The 24049-nt window shown below is 38.5% G+C and overlaps 1 protein-coding gene across 2 annotated transcripts; it reads right to left on the reverse strand.

Moving 5' to 3' along the window:
* Positions 1-26: 26 nt before the first annotated feature.
* Positions 27-22316, reverse strand: bbs2 (Bardet-Biedl syndrome 2). 2 transcript variants are annotated; one of them, XM_079826088.1, is made up of 18 exons: positions 22210-22316; positions 20485-20648; positions 18682-18909; positions 16572-16697; positions 16421-16483; positions 16241-16318; positions 15459-15563; positions 15241-15327; positions 9402-9537; positions 9189-9328; positions 8962-9100; positions 6964-7135; positions 6678-6807; positions 6433-6549; positions 6224-6361; positions 6028-6140; positions 5799-5947; positions 27-521 (listed from the first exon to the last, which is right to left on the reverse strand). In XM_079826088.1, the coding sequence occupies exons 2-18, from the start codon at positions 20599-20601 to the stop codon at positions 415-417; spliced, it is 2145 nt and encodes a 714-aa protein (XP_079682214.1). In that variant the 5' UTR covers positions 20602-20648; positions 22210-22316; the 3' UTR covers positions 27-414. The 2 variants fall into 2 exon arrangements, with proteins under 2 accessions (XP_079682214.1, XP_079682215.1); XM_079826089.1 differs by having other exon boundaries at positions 82-521; positions 22183-22315.
* Positions 22317-24049: the final 1733 nt, after the last annotated feature.

A 24049-nucleotide genomic window follows, 5' to 3' on the forward strand; every position in this document is an offset into this window, starting at 1 on the left:
CTTTCACTTTTCCATAATGGAAATTTAAAAAAAAGATGCAACCGTTTAATGTTTAACAGCACAGATAGAATGAAAACAGATACATTTATATAATAATTTAATGTAGATTCTGCTTGAATACATAAAACCAGTCGATTTGCACATACATTGCCTTGGTACACAAAATACAGTCTCTTTGGCTATCACTTTTTGGCTAAGACTTTACACAGTTATTGACAGACCAACCCAGTTGTTCCTCTAACACAAAACTGCTGCCAGTGAGGGCAGGATTCAAAATATATCCCCTCACGCAGGCCTTTTCATTTCCCAGCAGGCTACTGGGCACTTTCCGAGCCAGTTTTAGCGGCTGCCCCAGGGATGTGGTCTGATCTTCCAGACTTCTGCACTTTAAGGTCATTTAGGACCAGATGTTCCTCAGGAGGAAGTAGTCCCTGCTCTCATGATCTTGAAAAGAGCATTGATGTTGTTGTTCTTGATGGCATCTCGACAGGCAGTGATAACCTGAGTTTTGGGTTTTCCCACTGAAAAGCATGATTGGAAATTAATTCATTATAATCGTAATTACAATTTATAACCAAAAATAATAATAATGAGCTGAGACCATTTAAGCTATTCATAGCTTTCAGTCATATGACTGGCACCTGGAAGGCAAAACAACCACAAAACTGCAGTACAAGCCTGTCAATTTTCCACCAGTTTCAAGCCACAAATATTTAGATCACCTCTCTAAAAGATATTTGAACAAACTGCAAGTTTGGGGTACTTGTGATCCATATAAAGCACCAGGCAATCACTAAAAATAGCAAGACATTCAAAAACGCTTAATGTGGCTTAATATACTAAGACTGTATCAAATTCAGTAAACATATTATTGATTATGCATACAGGAAAACAGAAAATGAATGCCATGTTAAGTTTTTACTTTAAAAGGGTTTTATATGGGAAAACTCTTAACGTGAAACTTTGCATGTTGCATTCATATTCTGGGTTCATCTGCTTGCCTGTACACAGTAGGTGTATACTGAATTTGGTCCTCCAGAAATCACCAGCTTAATGCATTAAGCCTTTTCTTTATAATGTTTTTTTTCTATGGGAAAATGCTTGACACGTTAGCATGTTGCTTTCATATTCTGCTTGCCTGTATATAACATGTAATGCAGTGAGATCCAGTCAAGTGATGAATCAAAATGAAATTTATCGATCAGCAAAGAATTAAATGAATGATAAAAAAGGATAAAACCATGAATGTTTAAGTAAATATGCAAGTAATAATCAGCAACAAAGTAACAATAAGCAACTATTTAACCGCGTCTCTCCGAGTAAAATAATATTGCCAGAAGAGTAAAGGAGCAGAAGAACGGCCCTACGAGCGAGATGCAATAGCAGAAGCGAGCCAGAAATCTAGGAGCATTTATACATGTTTTCAAGGTCAACTGGCCTTGGTCTTCTTTGTATTAACTATGCAGACGTAGCTAAGCATTGTGATTTTATCACCCAAGAAGCAGAAAGAACCAAAAAAGTACTTTTCATTATGTCTAGACCTCATGCCATTACAGCTGTACCTTAATTCCAAGTAAGATAATCATCTTATGCGAAACTTGAAATTAGTCCAACACCACACATATTAGACAGATGACAACACTGAGCAGAAGGCAGAAATAACATGACTCAGGGGGAGTAAAAATATAAATGTTCTAGTTTCAAAGTAGAGCTGAACTAAGGTCTGTCTGAATAGAACATATTCAGTCATGGCCAGAATTACTGGCACACCTGGTAAATATGATCAAACATGCCTGTAAAAATAAATCTGCATTGTTTATCCTTTTGATCTTTCATTTGAGGCGTTCCCAGGCCAGCCGGGAGAAATAATCCCTCCAGCGTGTCCTAGGTCTTCCCCGGGGCCTCCTCCCGTTGGGACGTGCCCAGAACACCTCCCTGGGAAGGCGTCCAGGAGGCATCCGAAATAGATGCCCGAGCCACTTCAGCTGGCTCCTCTCGATGTGGAGGAGCAACGGCTCTACTCTGAGCTCCTCTTGAGTGACCGAGCTTCTCACCCCATCTCTAAGGGAGCGCCCAGCCACCCTGCGGAGAAAGCCCATTTCGGCTGCCTGTATCCGGGATCTTGTCCTTTCGTTCATGACCCACAGCTCATGACCATAGGAGAGAGTAGGAACGTAGTAGGGATGCAACAATACAGTTAGTCCACGGTTCAATACATACCTCGGTTTTTAACCACGGTTTTCGGTTCGGTTCGGTTCTGATGGCTTGTCACATCAGTTTTTTGCTATTCTATTCTTAGGCGACAGGAACAGCAAGAGGTTAAGGAGAAAAAAGACTATTTATTGCAATACTCTTTCTTTATTCTACTCAAAATAATTGAAAACCCTTACTTAAAATAAATATAGGCCTATATAAAGATTTACACTGGCAGCTCAGAGCTGTACAACAGCATTTAAGTATGAAATTGAATTAATAAATGTAAAAATAAAACACTACATAGACTTCACTATAAATTAAACATTGATTCTTATTAAAGCTACTGTATTAGTTTTTCAGTCATGAGCAGTGAGTGATTTTCTCTTTGTCTTTTGTTGTTGTATTAATATTAAAGGGATTGTTCACTCAAAAATGAAAATTCTGTCATTGAGAAATGAATACAGGTTTGTTACAACATTAGAGTGAGTAAATAATGACATCATTTTAGAGGTGAACTGTCCCTTAAAGCTACACTGTGTAACTTTTTTTGTTTATTCTTAGCTAAAAACACTTAGTTCTTTCAAAAATATGTGCTCATTGATGTATATTTACTTCTTTCAAGTAATAAAGTATTCTCTTAAGTTTATAATATGCCATTGAAAATACATACGGGTGAGGGGTTCGAATGCGGGTCGCCATGCTTCCCCTCCATCTTGAAAGTACATTAGCCAAAGAGGGACATACCCGTAAATTCAAGCTTCGCCTTTCGCGTTTTAACCCTCGATGGCACCGTGTCGAATGTGGACGAGGTCGAACTGGAAGCCATGTTAATCTTGGACTAAATCGGCCACTGTAGGAGTTCAAACGAAATCGGAATTAAGAGGAACAGAAACTAATATTCACTGAATGGTCATATACAAGTTCACCACTAGATGGGGGAAAATATGACACAGTGTAGCTTTAAGGAAGGCGTGTTCACTACTGCACTGCTCTCAATTTAAGACCTCCGTGCATCTAATATACAGGCACACACAGATTTTACTTTCACTTTAGACATAACCGACTGTGTTTATGTTAACCTTGTGTGTATTTGACAGTATTAACGCAGTAAGACGACTACTTAGTCCAGTAATCACGTGTTTGACAGGCGTTTAGTGCGCACGCTCGGAAAAGCGCATGTTAAAATCGTGCACGCAAATGAGCCGGCAAGGTTTTAAAATGCATGCAAATAATGAACTTTCGTGATTGTGAACAACTATAGTGTTCCGTGAGTATAACTCTACCACTAACGTGTGATGTGAATGTATGTCGCATTGTTCAGTAGTGGGATGGAGGCAAATTATAGAATTTGTAGAAAAATAATTCATTCAATGCAAAACCGAAAAAAAACGCAATTCACAAGCGCGTATTGAACCGTGAATGCCGTACCGAACGGTTCAATATTATATTGAGAATTGTGGCATCCCTAGAACATAGATTGACCGGTAAATCGAGAGCTTCGCCTTACAGCTCAGCTCCTTCTTCACCTCGACAGACCGGTACATCGACCGCATTACTGCAGATGCTGCACCGATCCGTCTGTCAATCTCCCGTTCCATCCTTCTCTCACTCGTGAACAAGACCCCAAGATACCTGAACTCCTCCACTTGAGGCAGGAACTCTCCACCAACCTGAAGAGGGCAAGCCACCCTTTTCCGACTGAGAACCATGGCCTCGGACTTGGAGGTGCTGATTCTCATCCCAGCCACTTCACACTCGTCTGCAAACCGTCCCAGTGCACGCTGAAGGTCCTGGTCTGAGGAGGCCAACACGACAACATCATCCGCAAAAAGCAGCGACGAAATTGTGTGGTCCCCAAACCGGACACTCTCCGGCCCTTGGCTGCCCCTAGAAATTCTGTCCATAAAAATCATGAACAGAACCGGTGACAAAGGGCAGCCCTGCCGGAGTCCAACATGCACCGGGAACAAGTCTGACTTACTGCCGGCAATGCGGACCAAGCAACCTCCGGTCGTACAGGGACCGAACAGCCCTAAGTAGGGGGCCCTGGACCCCATACTCCCAGAGCACCCTCCACAGGACGCCACGAGGAACACATGAGTAAATTATCTCTGAAGTATATTCCCATTAATATTTCAAAAAAATTATCACACTAATGTGACTAGGAACATGAAATTGTCTAGCTATGTTTCACAGGAGTATAAATATGAGGAAACACAAAGGCCAAATTCCCTTAATCATTCATCAGAATGAGTAAAACCAAATAATATAGTTCTGATGTGCAGCAAAAGATTGTTGAGCTTCACGAAATAGAAAGTGGCTGTAAGAAATAGCTAAAGCACTGAAAATCCCCTTTTCCACCATCAGGGCAATAATTAAGAAGTTCCAATCAACTAAAGATGTTACGAATCTGCCTGGAAGAGGACGTGTGTCTATGAGTCAGTAATCCTAAAATAAAAATAAAGAAAAGCCCCTACATCACATGTTGTTTGGGAGGGTTTCAAGAAAAATCCTCCTCGCTCATCCAAAAACAAACTCCAGCATATTCAGTTGTCAGACACGACTGGAACTTCAAAAGGGACCTGGTTCTATAGTCAGGTGAAAAAAAAAATATATAAAAAACATTAATTAAAAAAAACCGAGAGAGAGATGGGTTTGGTGCAAACAGGGATAAAAAGTACCCCATACCCATGGTTAAATATACTGCTGGACCTTTAATGTTGTGGGCCTATTTTTTTTGCTGGAGGTCCTGGACATCTTGTTCAGACACATGGTATCATGAATTTTAGCAAATACCAACAGATAAAAATAATCAAAACCTGACCGCTTCTGCTAGAACTCTTCTAATGGGCCGTGGTTGGATCTTCCATCAGGACAACGATCCAAAACAAACATAAAAATCAACACAAAAATGTGTCACTGAACAAAAAATTAAGCTTCCGCCATGGCTATCCCAGTCCCCTGACCTGAACCCTATAGAAAATGAGTGGGGTGAACTGAAGAGGAGGAGCACCAACATGGATCTGGGAATCTGAAGGATCTGGAGAGATTCTGTATGGAGGAATGGTCTCTGATCTCTTGTCAGGTGTTCTCCAAAATAATCAGGCATTATAGGAGAAGACTCAGAGCTGTTATCTTGGGAAAAGGGGGTTGTAAAAAAGTATTTAATAAAAGGATGCCAATAATTATGGCTAAAGTGTTTTGGAGAAAAACATTTATTTCATAACGTGATTTACCCCCCACTTTCAATTCTTTTAAGTCAATGAAAGGTTTGTTTTTTGCATTTTTTTTTGTATGAAACATCAAAAGGATAAACAATGTAGATTTATTTTTACAGCTATCTTTGATCATATATACCAGGGGGGTGCCAATAATTCTGGCCATGACTGTATGATAACGAAAAATCATAATATCACGCTCTTTTAATATGTTCTAGTACATTAGTACTCTGTACAAACCTGGAAAAAATAAGTGCCGGCAGTGGAGGAAAGTCTTGTTTTGCCCTCCAGGTGTGGCGTTCCCATACAGTGTGATGTCATGTGAAAACTATGAATACTCATTAACTGTGTTATTAGGTGTCTGCTTAGTAAAAATCCACCCACCTCTCAATCTCCCTGCCCTTTGGATGGCCTGGTTAACTGATTTCAGCCGTGAGAGGAGGGCATTGTGATTATTAGACCTGATTTTATATTCATTAATCAAATCTCTGTTGAGGTCGTACAGCTCAATGTAGCGTTTCTTCATGTTTCTCCTAGAAAACAGATGATCATTTCTGTAAGTACATGTGTTTGAGAAAGCGAGAGGACTGATCAATCAAACTAAGATGCTCACCAATCACCCATGAGTCTGGCATCTTCAGCCTGCACCAGCATATTTCTTATGTAGTTGGAATGATCTGCCATTGCTGCTGTGAGCTTTTGATGCACTGAGTGAAAATCGTCCACCTAACACAAACATAAAAGGAGGTTTGCACGGCAGTTAAGACTACGAAAAATGATTATCTTAAAGGTGATGTTGCTATTCTTACCTCAGTGAGAGTGGTTCGTAGCTCTTTGAAGTAGACAGGGAAGTCAGCTTCAGCCTGTAAGTCTTCAATGGCCAGAAAAGAGGCAAGTGACTGGACCAGATCTCCTGCCAGATCAATGTCATCTGTTCTCAATGTGATCTGATGAAGCAGAACTAAGTTAGAGATTTCTGAATCATGAAGAAATACTGACAAACACACAATAAAAGTACCTCTCCACTATGTTGCATTTTGATTCTCAGGAGACCTCCACGCAGTGCGGTGAAGGTGATGTCTGGACTGTCTATGCCCTCGGGCAGCAGAAAGTTCTGGTTTAGCCACATGACTACCTGCAGACATAGATGCATGCCTCATGTTTCATCAACACTATGATATACAACACATGGCACAATTGGCATTTCGTTTTTTGTGATGTCATGCACACACAGTTCCATTATGAGTGAGTGTGTCCTTGTACCCTCTGAGGTCTGTCATTGATGCTGAATGTGACTTTTCCTGTGGGTTCTGCGGCTGAGGAGTCAACGCTAAGGTCATACATCGAGAAGCGAGGCAGTTGACGTGTGATTTCAAATACGTGGAACTGTGTACTGGAGTAAATGGGGAAGAAGAAGAGAAAAATGCTCCGTCATGAAATTCTTCCACCACATTTGAATTCGCAGACATTTTTGGTAGTTGAATGAATCAAAATGTAATCCAAATAATGAAGTTTGACAATCGTCATGATGATATTCCACATGGTGTACCTTGTCTTTCCTCCCACAAAGGCTTTGATGTGAAGGTCAACTGGAATGTCTTTAGGAGGAATGATGGGGACACGGACACAGCCAGAGAGATTTTGGGCGCTAGGGTGGACCACATGACTCTCACCTTCAAAAATCCCCTCAGCAAATATCAGCACCGCTCTAATGATTGTTTCTGAAGGAGGACAGCAAAAAAGAATACAAGCAGCCATTATTGGGGCCAAACGCAAAGAAGACAAGACCTGCCAAAATGGCTGGTAGTGTCAGATCAACTGCAGCAATGAGCAATTAAAGACCTATTAAGGTGATTTTAGGGAAAATATACAATAAATACAGTTGATAATAATTATTTAATGATTTATCCCTTTCAACCAATAGGTGGCACAGTTACGGAATTGATGTGGTGTGGTCAGAATAAGGGAACAATGACACATGCAAAGTTTACTGTCAATATATCAAAGCAGGGTGTCAATAGTGTCAATATGTCATTGCAGAGATATAGCCACAAGAGGCCATTTTATTATAAGTATGGACCACATGGCGGCGCTGTTTTGAAACCTTTTAAGTACCTTAAAGTCATGGTGCTGATGGCGCATACCAAGTTTCGTAATGATACACCAATTCATTTGTAAAGTATAGCATTTTATATCATAATACTGCATTGTAGTCAATGGGAATTTCATGTTTTGTTCTATTATAGCGCCACCAAGAGACACAATCCTAAAAAAAATGTATGTGTCCTCAGAGTGAGCCCATACGTGTGTGTCAATTTTGGTGAAAATATCTCATTTTGTTTTAGAGTTATAGACATTTAAATAAAAAAAACTTGTAAAAAATGACTGAGACCTGACTTTGATTGGATTTTACTACCCCTTACTATCAATATTTTGACATTTGGGCATTAACTTATAGCTATCGACCTATGTTTCTGAACTTCTGACACTGGTTTCGTCTCGATTGGACTAGCGGTTTCGAAGATAGTTTATAGAAGATAGAAGAAAGTTTTTAAAGCGCTAAATTACAACGCTGCACAAACCATAGGCCGAAACCTGGCAAGTCTGGTATCGTTGGACTCGGCAAGTATTCAGGAGACAAAAAGTTACTCCCATGAAAATACATCAATCACACCCAAAGTTATAAGCATTTGAAAAAAAATGTATCCACTAGGTGGCCCTGTTTTGAAACATCTTGGGCTCCTTCAGGGCATTGTGCTGATGACCCAAACCGAGTTTCGTAACAATCCGTTCATGCGTTCCTAAAATACAGCATTTTAGCAAATAATTCAAAATGGCCGACAGCGAAAATGGCCGATATGGTAAAATTTGATATCAGACGACTTGGCATGCCGTCCTGAATCTAACGAGACCACTTGTATGATTTTTGGATATAAGCAAAAACAGCCATTTTTTGTATCTCCGGACCAGTAGGTGGCGCTGTGCCGAAACGCTGCATGTTGCCTCAAGTCATGCTTGTGTTGACATGTACCAAGGTTGGTTTGAATACGATAAAGCGTTGCGGAGATATAGCCTTATGAGTATTTTCACAACTGCTAAGTAAAATTTGTTTGCGCGTTTTTCGAAAACTATTTGACGAATCAACTTGATTTGTGAGGGGGGGGGGGGTTGTCAGCATGGTCTGAAGATGATCTGGTTAAATTTTCGTGTAATTCGGATGAACCGTCTAGGACGAGTTCGCAAAAGTAGGTTTTTCGGGAAAATTAAAAATGGTGTGAGAATTTTTTTTCTAGGTATATTGTTACCACAGATTATATTTTCCCCTTGTTTTAGTAAATCATAATTTAGTTAAATCATGGCCACAATATCTTGTTTTTTTCCCCCCATATGTTATGTGTGGTGCTGTGTACAGGTCAAACAGATTTGACCAATTTTAATGTGGCTTTTATGACAGGTCTATTTAATTTAACTAAGAAAAAACATAATAGATCAGCTGTAGTGCAGGTGAAATAAGTGTTGCAACTGAGCTAAGATGGTTTAACCGTACCATTCGGAGTGGAGATGTTGAGCTCTATGTGTGCTCTCTGGCTCTCTGTGGCTCTTCGTACAGACAAGGCTGTCTGGAGCTGCGTGTTAGCTGGAATTACACCCATCTTAAATTCCCCCTCCGAAACTCCAGGAAGAGCCTATGAACAAATTTCACTCACCAAAAACTGCACCGGAAACATCAATATAAAATCACTAAACGTTTAACTAAATAATTGCATGAATAACCTTGGCATTTTCCTCGTAGTTTCGTAGTTCTAGCATCAAGTTCTGTTTACGTTGACTCAGCTCCCTGATCAGGTCTTGTTCCACACTTGCATCCATTAGGTTTCCCTTCATCTCCTTACTGGCAGGCAGATAGCCACGTACTGTAGGACGACACATATATGATCAGCCAATACTCAAAGGCAACAAGCATTTACAATAGGTCGGTCATCTCACCCTCTCCCTCCACAGAGGTGCATATAAGCTGGATCTGTCCATCCATGCGATAGTCTCCCTCAACAATCCCAGCCACAGAGGATGAGAAGTTATCCTTGAAGATCACCTCACCAGTGCGATCACTGCGAGCATCAATCTAGACATGGAATCACAGGGAATCATCTCTTTTTACCAGTACTGCAAAAACCTTTTTAAGTAAAATGTGAGGGTACATTTACATGACAACAATGTATTAAAAAGTTTTTCCTTGGCCTTTTTGCGTGTGTACAGATGACAACGTTGTCAAAATGATCCCAGTTAACACGGAGCCGCAAAAATGTCTAAAAACACTGTATCATGCATGCCAGGCCAGCAGTTGGCGATGTCACTTTTTAAAGAAACACAACACACCTATAGACCGAACCAATGATGTGTTCAAAATCATCCACTAATATAATGGAGTGAATGAAAACAAGTAAGTGAATTCGGACACTGAGTGTGCCGTAAGGGCTGCAGCTTTTGCATAGTTTGTGCTTGAGGTTTAATAATTATTTGAAACATAGCAAACTGGCAGCCCCAGTAGTAATGAATAGATTTATCTTTAACTCGGTCATGGAAACTAGCATGTTTAAACCTTAAAGCTACACTGTGTAACTTTTTTTGTTTATTCTTAGCTAAAAACACTTAGTTCTTTCAAAAATATATGTGCTCATTAATGTATATGTACTTCTTTGAAGTAATAAAGTATTCTCGTAAGTTTATAATATGCCATTGAAAATACATACGGGTAAGGGGTTCGAATGCAGGTCGCCATGTTGCCCCTCCATCTTGAAAGTACATTAGCCAAAGAGGGACATACCCGTAAATTCAAGCTTCGCCTTTCGCGTTTTAACACTCGATGGCACTGTACAAAATTCCCTGCCTCGCGCATGTGCGCATCAACTTGTTCAGACTTGTCTGGTGCATGCGCAGAGAGTTTTCATCTCAGCAGCTCCAGTAACAGTTATACAGAGTTTTCCTGGCTTGTTTATTCCTCAAAAGTCTGTGCGTTAATAACTCCATAAGTAATAATAGTTATTGTCATTGTAGATGTGTTTCAGAGTGTGTCATCGCATAATTCAGTTGATGTCACCTCAGAAGTATTTTTGTGTCAACATACAATAGCGTAATGCTCACCTATTTGAATAATCATTCAGTTATTTTGTTATCAACAATGTCTATTCGTTTATAGAAAATATTTGCTTGTAATGTATGTTGATGGAAATATGTATCAGGTCTGATCGGCATATTAACAATTGTTATACAGAGCGCACTGCAGTGCTAAAGCTGCGCACACACTTTTGTAATCCGACACTGCTTGTTAGCAGCAGCAGCGGCAGCTCCGCTCCTTTTAATGCAGCTGCATTTAGCGCCTATATATGGTACAATAAGCTCTGGTTTACGGTTACATTATACAAATGTAACTTATAATTATAGTTATACAGTTCTTAACTGTGTATCTTCTGTCATGTCATTATCATGTATATTTACCATCCTTATTTGTTCTCTCACAGAAACCACATTTATGTACATATCCACGCAAACCTGTTTATGCCTTGCAATTGGATGACTGAATAAACATTACTATCATCAAAGTTCACTCTGGATTAGCTGCAGTTCTTTCTAGCCGAAGAATTAGGCCAGTTGAGTTCCAACCATCCCACTGTGCACAGAATATCCCACAGGCACCGTGTCGAATGTGGACGAGGTCGAACTGGAAGCCATGTTAATCTTGGACTAAATCGGCCATCGTAGGAGTTAAATCGAAATCGGAATTGAGAGGAACAGAAACTAAAATTCACTGGATGGTCATATACCTTTTCACCACTAGATGGGGGAAAATATCACACAGTGTAGCTTTAAAGAATTAGTTCACTTCAAAATGAAAATTTCCTGATAATTTACTCACCCCCATCTCATCCAAGATGTTCATGTTTTTCTGTCTTCAGTCGAAAAGAAATTAAGTTTTTTTGAGGAAAACATTCCAGGATTTCAATTGCAACTAAAATGTTCAAGGTCCAAATCAATGCAGTTTCAAAGCGCTTTGAAGGGCTTCAGACGCTCTGCGCAATTCCAGACGAGGAATAGGGTCTCGTTTCATTGAAAACGATCGTCCATTAAAAACATTTTTTTTTTTAAATGAATATACTTTTTAACCTAAATTGCTCATCTTGCGCTGCTCTGCGAAATCAAGTCGATATCACGACGAAAACGGCACACTAGACGTAGACAGAAGTACCGCCCCAAGCAACTGTGCGAGGACTAATACAAACTCCTTTAACCAAAAAACACTTCAAAATCGTCTGACATCGTTGTTTTACCTTTTTTTTGCTAAAGAGCATTTGTATTAGTCTTTGCATGTGCACTTTGTAAACACAGGGGCGATACTTCTGCCTACGTCTAGTGTAGGGTGGCCATACGTCTGGATTTTGGCCGGACAGTCTGGATTTTAAGCCCCCTGTCCGGCGTCCGGCATAGCCTCAAGTTGGACACTCCTTTGTCCTCCTTTTTGGAGTTGCGCTGAAAAGTTGCTAAAAAATACCCCGCTTTAGAATCCTTATTGGGACACAGCAGCATAGCGTCTTGTTCGCATAGCGAACAAACACTTTTTTGCCTCTTACACATCTACTTCAAGATATATTGTAGATCAAATGGTCTGGCAATGAATAGAGTAGGCTATTTCAGAATCACTGTATCACAATACCATCGATATGATGGACACAATTGTATTGTAGCTGCGAGTACACCAGAGTCCTATGCAATTATTCTTGCCTCCCTAAATGCTGCAAAGTGTCCTCCTTTTTGGTGTTATGGAAATGGCCACCCTAGTCTAGTGTGACGTTTGTGAAGTGATTGCGCAATCCCTAGCATATCGCAGAGCAGCGCAACATGAGCAATTTAGGTTAAAAAGTATATTCATTTGTTATATTTTTGGAAAATTACCAATCGTTTCGCTAGATAAGACCCTATTCCTTGTCTGGGATTGCGAAGAGCATCTGAAGCCCTTCGAATGCCTTTGAAACTGCATTGATTTGTACCTTGAACATTTTGGTTGCAATTGAAAACCATTATGTTTTCCTCAAAAAAACGAAAGTCTTTTTGACTGAGGAAAGAATGTCATGAACATCTTAGATGAGATGGGGGTGAGTAAAATATAGTGGTGTCAACAATAATCGATTCAGCGATGCATCGCAATGCGGGGCATGCACGATTCAGCATCGATGCGGCAAAGTACCATAAACGATTATGTCACCGTTTATTTTCTGGCCTTGAGTTGGACAATAAAGTTGTGAAGTTTCAATTACTTCCAGGGTCATAACAACAACAATCAAGATGGCTGAGGCGGAGGGAGATGACCGCGATAGACGGGTAATTAAAAACACACCCAAAGCTTGGAAAGCGGACATCTGGGCACATTTCGGATTCTGACGTCGGCTTCACACCGCACGCGTTAGCAGGGCAGGAGCGGTGGGTATGGAGAGCAGGAGCCTGCGCCCCCATTGTGGATTCACACTGGCAGCGTTTGTCTTGCACAGCTCGTATATTGCAAATACAGACAAATATTGTACATTATGTCACATTTTCCAGGCTTCTCCTCCGAGCCCCGTCTGTCTCGTGCTTTGATTTATGATGGGCAGCATTTTCTACAAATGCGACCGTGTTCCCCTCTGTCCCAAACACACATATTACTTGTTGTATATAAGGAGTTCACATGATAAATGTAAGTTAACATTAAAGTGAATATATGCTTCTAGTTTTAATCATTTAAACAGGCTTTTGAAGTTTGGGCAAAAACTTCTGGCAGTGTTGTGTTTTTAATTTTTTTCACAGCGCTGGATGTCATATGGTGATTGTGAAACACACGGGGCATTTCACTACATGATTTCATGGTGAAATTTGTTATTTTCCGTGTTAATCTGGTCAGTTTTGGTCAAGAACAATCCACTGTGGCTTTAATTACGCGTGTTGAATTACAAATTTATACATTGTTATATCTAGGTTCAAATGTAATAGAATATAACTGAAAACATTATCTATATTTGGGTTTTACATTTTGAAGTAAACTTGAGGAAATTCTAAGGAGATTATTTCAGGCTGTGTAAGTGGTTGAGACATTAAGTCTTTTGTCTCTATGCAATTTCCTGACTATTTAGCATGACAAGTTTAGAGCAATACTGCCTGAGTGATTGGATTAGCATCTATGCAGTTGAATGGCACTGTTATGCTGATTGAATCTGGACGAGGGACACAGTTATGTAGGGTGTGTCCTTTACGTACACAACATATGCATTCCTTTTGTTTGAATGTCTCCTCCTATGCTGTATAACCACTCCCCCTAACATGCCTTATTTTGTACTGTTAAAATCAGACTGTTTTCGGACGACCTCCAGCACAGAAGGTTCTCATTAAAAGAATAATTCTGTCTTGATCCGAAGTCTCCTGGTTTTCATACTTCAAGAAACAACTGAAGTTCACAACACGCGTGAGCAGTGCGGCAAAAATAAACTCGGCGCCGAAACGATCGCGGCACTGCTGCTTCTGCTCCTGCGATGCCGCCTCTGCGTGCGATGTGAATGCTCTAATCTGTTAATATGGGCGCCGAAAAAAAAATATGCGCTGCTTACGCCCTGCTAACGCGCCTGCCACACTAAAATCAAGCACGTTGGCAATACAACTAACTTCACGAACCATGTTTATCGTTTTCAGGTTTGAAAATGCCATATCCAATACCCTGTACTATTCAATTTTATTTTATTTAATGACATTTATGTCAAAGATACAAGAGAGTGATAATACACACATAGCAGCCAATAAAATCTGTTGTTCAATATCTGACTGCTTGTATTGCCTCATGACTGATTAAAAATTTGCCTTGTTGTGTGCAGTAGAATTTTGATGCATCGCAATGCATCGTAGAATCGAATTGAATCGAATCGTTACCTGGTGAATCGTAATCGAATCGAATTGTGAGGGCAGTGCCAATGCACACCCCTAGTAAAATATCAGGAAATTTTCATTTTGAAGTGAACTAATCCTTTAATTAAACAATTTAATAAACAATTAAAAAGGAATTTAAACCTGTATGATATTACGTGGGAATTCAGTGCGCGACTCACAATGCATTATGGGTATTCTCTAGCCGTTGAGCGTACATCAGTTGAAAACTCGTTATTGCGTTGCATTGTGGGATTGAATGAGTGCACTCAATAACGTCCACTATGGTTTCAGACACCACTACAAATGGCTGTCCCTTCAAATAGTGCCCTATTTAAGGCTATAGGGAGCGATTTCGGACACAGCCCAAGTGTGTCGCACAAGTCTTGAAAAGTGAAGCCAAAGCATCGCCCCCTGGTGGCTGGCTGCAGTATAAGTCATAAACCCTGCCCTCATATTATTCAATTATTATCACACAGACGTATGCTCAAGTTTTTATTTTTCCAATAAGTTTAGTTTTAGTTATTTGATGCTATAAAAATGGGGTGTAACATCATGATTGACAGCTGTGTATGCGGGAACGGGAGTGTGGGCGGGACTGTGATACTGCGGCTCCACTACTGCGCAGACTTAGGCTCCGAAGGACGTAATTATATGCAATGACTGTTACATTATGTTATACTATTTGAACATTTTTCTACAGTGGAAGGAAGTCCATCTTTTCTTACAGTCTATGGACTGAACATGCAATACGCATACACATCATGTCATTGTTAACACTGTTGTCATGTAAATAAATAACCAAAACGCATAAAAAGCTTTTAGTCTTTAGTTGAAATGGTGTCATGTAAACAGCCCCTAAGTGTGTCATTGCTAAAAGACTGACCTTTCCATTGGACCACCCAGTTATGAGCTCAACAACACCGTCAGCATTAAGATCAAAGGCATGGATACTCATGGCATGATTTTTAGACTGTAAGAAAAAAAGAAACAGAATAAATCTAAATTATTCTTACTCATTTATATTGATTAATGATCATGGTCCTCTAAGAAAAATGTGATTGCTGATTCAGGTTTCACTTTGAATGGACTCAAATGCACTACCTTGATCCTCCAGTAGCGTGCAGTACGGTCATATACTCCTACTGTGCCATTGGCCAGAGCATAACCAAACCTGCTGCCGTGCATGTGACAAAGCGATGTGACGGTCTGAAACAGAAAGCAATAACTGTATAAGGGTCAGTGACATGACTTGCATATTTGTGTGTCCAAGTGCATTACTTCCTTTTAAAATAATTTGATAAAATTCATGACATATATCACTTTAATCTATAAAAAAACTATACAAATATTTTAGTAAATTTAAATATTACATATTATTTATATTATATTATTGTTTTATTATCTTAAACCCCCAAAATGTCAGGTGGTGCAACTGTCCAAACAAATTAACAGACTCAGAAACGATTTAAAATGAATGTCAGGGTGGCACAACTGCATACATGGCTCTATTATTATGAATTGGCAAGGTAATAACAGTAAACAATGTCAATGCAAAGGTTTGTAGATTTCTCTCAAACACTGGTAAAAACTGCTTATTTCAAGTATGGGTAGGTTGGTACACTTCCCATGTCAACTACAGTATTTAATACACATACAACTATTGTACCACCTGATATTCAAAGTGAATGAATTTAAAACTTTGAAATGTTATTGAACTGAAAACATGTTTACATTTTTTTTTATGACTCAAAAATATGCATTACATCAGTTTTGAAAAGATTTTTTAAAAGAAACCTTTTTTAAGCTTTGTCAATGACACATACATTTGAAAGAAAATCCCAAATAATTATCCAACTATCAACCAACAATGTCATAACTCGTACCTCATTTTCTGCCATCTCAGTCACCAATTCATCCTCTTTGAACACCCTGATGTCAAAGTCCTCTGAGCCAACAAGAAGCTGGAAAAATGGGATGTGTGGTCAATTTATGAGAGCAGTATTTTATAATAACTTACAAAAGTATTTTGTCATTATGAAGTGAAAACGAAAATATTGCCTCACCTCATTCTTGCCATCTGCAGTAAAGTCACAAAGCACAAGTGATCGTACATTATCTCCAGTGACCTTTAAAAAAAAAAGGTATACCTATAAATATCCTTCATAGTTTTATTTCTCAAATACATTTTGAATATAGGAAGCAAAATGATCTTACTGTCCAAAATTGGTCATTTCCCTCATAGTCAAAGCCTTGCAGGGCACAGTTTCCACCAATGATGGCAAGGGGGGACTGGATATCTCCTAGTTTTCCCAGAACAATGGCATTGGCCCCATCAGTCACCTGTTATATAATAAGCAATTAAGCAAAAATTACTTGGATAAGAACCATTCAATCTCCTGGTATTAGTGTCAAGTCACCTTTATTTATATGGCACTTTTTACTATACAGATACTATACACAAAGCAGCTTTACAGTGATAACAGGAAAATAATGCAACAAAGTTTGTTTGGCTGTACAGCCGCTCTGGAGAAAACAGGGATGTCATCGTCCAGCTCAGTTCAATTCTTAGCAATGGTGTCAATGCAGGCAGATCGGTAATATATGTGATGACTTAAAGGTCCCATGGCATGGCATTTTTCTATTATTTTATAATGTTTCCTGAGGTGTACTTATATTGTTAGTATGACTTTTACATCATAAAATGTCATAATTTAGAAATAAAAGGCATTTTTTCTGTACTGCTGTTTGCCCTGTGGCTGAATGCCCTGCTTCAAGAGGCGTGTCTGCTGTGAGACTTCAGTAAAAACGCCCACTGTTGTGATTGGCTGACATCTTTGCATTTTAAATGAGCGGAGGGGGCGTGGTTTAACGAGGTCTACGATGCACGAGCAGGCACGAGCTGCTGCCAGAGAGACGGATGGACCCGAGTTCACTTCACATCAGTTCTCAGCATGTCTGAACTGTTTTAGTTACAGCATATACTTCAGGTTATTAGTCTATTTCTAGTCGGAGGGGCTGTCACTCATGTCAGAAAGTTAGTAACTTTAGTAAATTATGGATCAGCGCTGACTGGAGACGCGAACCATTTAGAACGATTCAGTCCGATTTGGTGAACTGATTCGGTTCACTAAAAAGAACTGGTTCAAAAGAAAGATCGTTCGCGAACCGGACATCAGTGATGGAGCTCAGCGATTGCTAACAAAGTTATTTATAGTAACTACTGAGTTATGAGAGCGCTGTCAGTCAGCGCGAGTTTATTGTGTTTGTATCTGAGAGTTCTGAATAAACACGAGTCCCAGTCACACCGAGTCTTCATCATTATTACCAACTTTGTAACACATGCAAAGTACCATTACAGCTGTCGAGATGAACGAGTTAAAAGTATGTGTTGATAATAGGATTATTTTTAAAATAAAATAAAAGTGTCAGTGACGCGCGTTGAGTACACATCAAAAACAAAGACACAACAGCAGTAATCGAATGTAATCCAGTTTATTGTGGGGCTAGGCTGGCTAGCCCGGATATGCTCACGCTTACCCCCCTTCTGCTTAATCTCACGCCGCGTTTGGTGCCTCCGCTGTGGGCAAGATGCAGTACTGGGGGTCGGGGGGATGTTGAAGGCCACCGGCCAGTGCAGCCCGAGCTTCGGCATTTGTGAGGTTTATCTCTAAATGTGAGCTCTGCTGATGTTGAGCAGAAACGACTGTATGCACATTCTAGAACCGATAGACGCGACGAGGACGTACAAAAACACTGACTCACAAGATAGAAAACACCGTTCTGTCTGGCGAGAGAGAAGCCGCATTGTGTGCACGAATAATAAATAATTAGCTACACATCAGAAATCACTGATCACAGATCAGAAGGAACTGAAAAAAGACTTCTGTTTTCATTTGTACATCCAAACACTGAGAAACTGCCAGCATTCACTCGTTCACAAGCTGAGGACAATAATATGGCGCTCGCATGGGCGTGCCAGATTCTCTGGGCGGAGGAAAGGGAGGGAACCGTTCCTGCTTGGACGTCAATCCAGGAGACTTCAGGATTGGCTCGTCTGGCCTGTCATTTTCTCAAAGGCAGAGAAAGACAGCCAGAACTCGGGTTTACACCGATCAACATTTCTATCCACTTGGGGACAATATTCAGGCTAGGGGAACTCATATTAATGTTGAAAAACCTCATAAAATGGAAATTTCATGCCATGGGACCTTTAAGAAATGCACTTTATATTAAGAAATCCATTCTATAAACAAAAAAAACACACACACACACACACACACACACTACAGCTTTATATGTATACAAGGCATGTCATAAACCTTACCTCCTTGTAGAAGATATCAGTGTTGTCATGCACATCATAGGCCAACAGGTTCGTTTGAGAGCCTACAAGCAGCGTGTGTCCTGTGGTGTTGGGTCCCAGAGTACCAGCCGTCAGACAGCTGACAGCCTGGTTGATATTGAGGAGTGAGACATCGGAGTCCTGGGTACTCTGACTCAGCCGGTGGGCTGCTGGCCTCTGGCCTCGGGTGTGAGGGTTATGGATAAACACCTGGATGGGTTTAGAATATAGCACCATGTGGGAAAATGCAAATGGATTGTATGTAGAAGAATACAAATGTGAAAATGTCCTAAAATCACTTTGTTTTAACAATGTAAATTAATTGAGGTATTTCAACAAGGCACACCACATTGATATGTTCAGTTCAGTTTCTTTATCGTACAATAAATATCACAGACTTTGTAACTAAAATAGCAAATCAAATCAATCCTACTGTCATGAAGCCCACAAGGAGCTGCTTGTGTAAATGTAAAAAGCTGAATGCTATAAAGACTGGCATAGCTATGCGCACTATGAAGTCCATTGTAATAAAATACAACAAACAAGGCAGGCTACGCTGCCAAGCTTACCAAAATACTGTCAGAGAAACAAAACAAGGATGCAACTACAAGAATGGCAAGAGTTGCAAAGCTCTCTGCATGAATATTCTTGAACAATGTGCTTTGAAAATTTGTTGAATTTGCTATTGACGCCAAGGGAAGAATAACTATCACAATGAGTAATATCATATAATAGAACATATTGTAATATAATCTAATATGATATCATTTTAATATATAACACTTTTTAATAGGGATGCATCAATAAGATTTTTTTTTGGCAAGACCACTTCTTGTCACTTGCTCTCTTATTTGAACTTCTGCAAAAGTTGCAAAAGTTATTTAGTCAAGAGTAGTGTTTTTTTTGTCTTTTGTTGTTTTATTAACATTAAAAAAGTTGATCACTTTGCTCCTGTTTACACCTGGTCACTTCATTCAGTTTCTCTGATCAGATAGCTATCCGATCGTGAAAAGACCAGGTGTCGATGTGTTGTCGAAACCACATATTTACATTTTACTGTTGATCAATAAAATGCAGCTCATATGTGTTGCATTCGGTGACGTGAACCCCATTAAATTTACATACAGTATAGCACAGGAATTGATGAATGGATTTATATCTGTTTTGCGGAGACACATTTATGTGACCAAGTGTAAATGGAATCGTTTTGATAAATCAGATCTGATCAGCAAAAATGCGTGAAGTGACCGGGGGTAGATAGGCCCTTTAAGAGCTGCACGGATCCAATATACTGGTACGCAAACGTTTTATTTCTCAACTGTTTACATTCATTTAAGACATTACCGAGTATGTTGACACGGACACTTGCCAAGACAGGCATTTTGATATAATTAGAAGTGAAAGAGAACTCAATTCAGTATTTGAGCGCTGTCTAAAATGCATCTTTCCAAGTGTACTTTGGATTTGTGCACACACAAAACTTCTCACACAGTGAGTAGAATTAAGTTCTCTTTCGCATCTTCTTGTCCTTAATGTCGAGCCCTGTTGTATTTTGTACAAATTTCATTTTGTTTTAGCAAGTTTTTAATTATTTTACCCAGAGAAAAACGTTGGATTATGCAACAGGCATTATACAGCTCAAAGCCTTAATGCAGTAAATTAATAAATATTTTCATGCTATAGCCGATATGCAGATGGTTTTAAATTGATTAAAAATAAGCCAGCAGCCAATACATTGATTCGGTACATCTCTACTTTTTAAAATAATAGGTACTTTTAACTTACTTTGCCTGCTTGCGTGGCTGCAGTGAGGCATGGATGTATCCCATCGTACTTCCCAATAGCAACCATTCGAGGGTTAATCTTATGGTTCAGCTTAAGGGTGAAGATGGGCACTAACATGGTGGCACAGCTCAACAGCAAAATCAGACGTTACTAATGCAAACTTCCTGTGAAAATACCATCAACAGATGTTACAACAATGACTCTGTAAACCGGACATACTACTATACCATAACTTTTTTTTTTAAGACATAAAAAGACATTTGTATGTAGAGTCAAATATCTAAAGGAAGCATAAAATATAAAATAAAATAAAAAAACCTTTACATACATATGAAAAGGACATATAAAAGACAAGGGACAATATAAGTAAATAAAATTAAATAAATAAATAAAATTAAAATACAAAAAAGGGTGGGGGGGTTGTTAATACATGAGAAATCTGGTTAAACTTGAACATCAGATTCATTACAAAATAATTGTTCATAATGTTTCAGGAATCGATCACATTTTTTATTGCTAGTTAACCTAAAAGATTTAAGCAGCGAGTCTACTTCGATCAAAAAATTTGAAAAAGTAGGAAGTGAGTTCATAAATTTCTGTTTATGGATGAAAAATTTGGCAAACAAAATAAAAAAATTGAAAATATATTCTTTAGATGTGCTGGAGTCAGTGTAATAACAAATAACATCTTTCAAGTTAAAAGATTGTGTATTAATGGGAGTTCTATTTAAATGGGAATATAAATTAGACCAAAACTTTTGAACCAAATCACAAGAATAGAATAAATGTATCAATGTTTCATCTTCATGTCCACAGAATGAGTACTAAGAATATCAACATATTTGGATATTGTTAAATTAACCGGGTATATCTTATGTAATATTTTAAAGTGGACTTCTTTAGTCTTATTAGAAATAAAATATTTATATGCTAACAGCCATGCTTTTCTCCAGTCTATATTGTCGATTAGGGCAGCCCAATGAGATCTGCCTCTAGGGCGAATTTGGTCTTTTTTCTGAAAAATTTGTCAGATATGTTTACATGCTAGAAATCAAAGAATCAACTGTCTCCTACATGGATCATAAGTCGATGTTGTAATAGTTTACTCAGTTTAGTATACATTTTCCGTTTTTGATATAATTTTTAAATGTGTAAATGGTCTAAAATTTTAAATGTGTAAAATCTGCTGCTCAAAAATGTTATGTTTGTTGTGTCACTGTCAAATAAACAATAAAACAGTTGCAGATTAGATTAGAATATAAATGAATTGAAAAGGCGGTTTGGGTAAAGAGGAAATGATTCACAACAAGAGACCTTATTCAGGATTTAGCAGTAGCCCATCTCTCTGGGTAATAGAATAAACAGCTTACTGTGCTTCTCGCACGATGGGGCTTCCGTTGCCTGGCAACAGTGGGCAGCTTGTCACGGCATTACCAAGCCACTTGTGCTAGCATGCTATTCTGCTAATCCTTTTAGTTTACACGTCTGCTCACTATTTTTAAAAAAATAAGGTTTTACATTGTGCTTCTAATTTAACATATTCATTATGCGACGCCATTCAAAACGAAGGAATTTACATGCTATCGATGTATTCTCTATGCGCTGGCTAACTCTGCATAGCTAATTCGCATAAACACTTCATACTGATGATACTAAGTTATGTGCATATGGATATTTCCTTTATTGCAATAAACTTACGAGAGATATGAAATGGAAGTGTCTTACCGCAGCCGCTAGCTTTCTCTGCCGGGTGTTGTATTCTGCTAATACCTAGCAGGACAAACTGATGCCCATAACTTGGAGAGGATTGTTTTCAGGATGTGCAGTGAGCACGCGCAAGGGTCCTGATTTTAGAACTTAACAGAGGCCATAATAAAAGTTTGCAGTTTGGCATCAATAATTAACTACTTGAATAACGTGTGTAAATATAATGTTGAAAAAAAAATTGTCTCTGCTTTACCCTCCTAAGACGCAGGAAAACAAAGTCTTTTGAATTTAGTATTTTTTTCATGACATTAGCTACATTGTTTAGAGCATAGGAAACAAAAAATGATTCTTCAAAAAAATGATATTTTATTCATATGTTATGCTATGTCCTCGTAAGTGGACACCGGGACTGTTTAAAAAAATTAAATGACATGAAATGACATGTATATGACATGTATAGACAAAAACAATGGGATTTTTTTTCATTCACCAATCAATTTTCAGGTTTCAGGATTTTTTTTACCAGACTTTGTTTAAAGATAATTCTCAACTTTAGGCCTATTAAGGAATTAATTGATATGCCATTTTATTTTATGCAATATGTCCATAAACGTCCATACATGGGTCAATGCAATGTATCTATACACTGTCTCTAATTTGTATATTAATGTGTTCTTAGAGCAAGATGTAATGAAAAAAAGAATTGTAATAATGAGAGTTGGCAACATTTTCATAATAATATCTAATATTTTATAAGAACATTGATATGTAATTTCTTTCCCTATTCACTTGTGTCTCCCGAAATGCCTGATAGACTTTAAGTCCCGGTGTCAAAATCAATGCCTTGTTTTGTAACAGAAAGTCCAATTTTGATAAGAAACCCCATAACATTTTCCTGATATGTTGATTATAACAAACTGATTGAAAATTGAAAATTTGTCAGATTTAAAAGATAATTACAAAATATGATCATATTTCCAGTGCTAAATTAGACTATTCAGTAATTTTTAAAGACCAAGGAGAAGTTGTTGTCCTGGTGAAACCTCAAAACAAATATGGTATCTCCGAAAAGCTCTGAATTTGCTCTTTACAGGACATCCAGACTTAAAACTGCATGTATGGTATCAGAGAAATTCACTAAAATATGTCCTTGTACGAGGACAGTGTCACCCAGGAGGTTAAGTTTTTTTTGGTCGAGCACCCACTTTGAGCAATTAGCTGGTGATATGTGCGTACTTTGTGACATGTAAAAATAAAAAAATTAATAATAATAATTAAAGGATTAAAAGGGATTTAAGGGAATATAGAAGAAATAAGAATGGTAAAAGTAGTCCTATAGGTCTAATTTAGTTAATTAGCCTAGTTGTGAGGTAATCCATTTAAACTCTTTGCAAAAAATATTTTATTAAAAAATATGCGCACATTCACTCTTATTTGTATGTCTAATATGTCAAACATGTAATTAAAAAAGTTGATTGCCTCATCAAAATCAATTATGAATGACATCATAATTTAAATGATAGAATATTTTCATTTCAAAATTCAATTGTTAGATCGTTCAGGCAGATCAGCCTAAAAGCGTAACTTTTAAACTCATCCTAACAACAAACATAGCGGTGCATAATGGAGAACAGCTTTAAAAAAATATCATAATTTGGGGGAACAATTTGGTCACTTTCTAATTGGGGGGGCTTGTCCCCCTCAGTGCCTATGGTGGTTATGGCTCTGGTTAGGGTTAAAAAGTTATTACTGAAAATTTGCTCATCATTTCTACGTTCCAAACCTGTATGACTTTATTCTGTGGAACATAAAATAAGATATTTTGAGAAATGTCTCAGTGTTGTTGTTGTTTTTCTCT

The sequence above is a fragment of the Gobio gobio genome (assembly GCF_949357685.1).
Source record: "Gobio gobio genome assembly, chromosome: 9".
NCBI lineage: Eukaryota > Metazoa > Chordata > Actinopteri > Cypriniformes > Gobionidae > Gobio > Gobio gobio.

Coding starts and splice junctions, on each gene's coding strand:
- bbs2 (XM_079826088.1), bottom strand. CDS start 20,601: ATGTTAGTGCCCATCTTCACCCTTAAGCTGAACCATAAGATTAACCCT. Junction 9,538..15,240: donor CTGGGTGGTCCAATGGAAAG/GTCAGTCTTTTA, acceptor TTCCATGTCTAG/ATTGATGCTCGCAGTGATCG. Junction 6,808..6,963: donor TTTGTGGGAGGAAAGACAAG/GTACACCATGTG, acceptor CATTTACTCCAG/TACACAGTTCCACGTATTTG.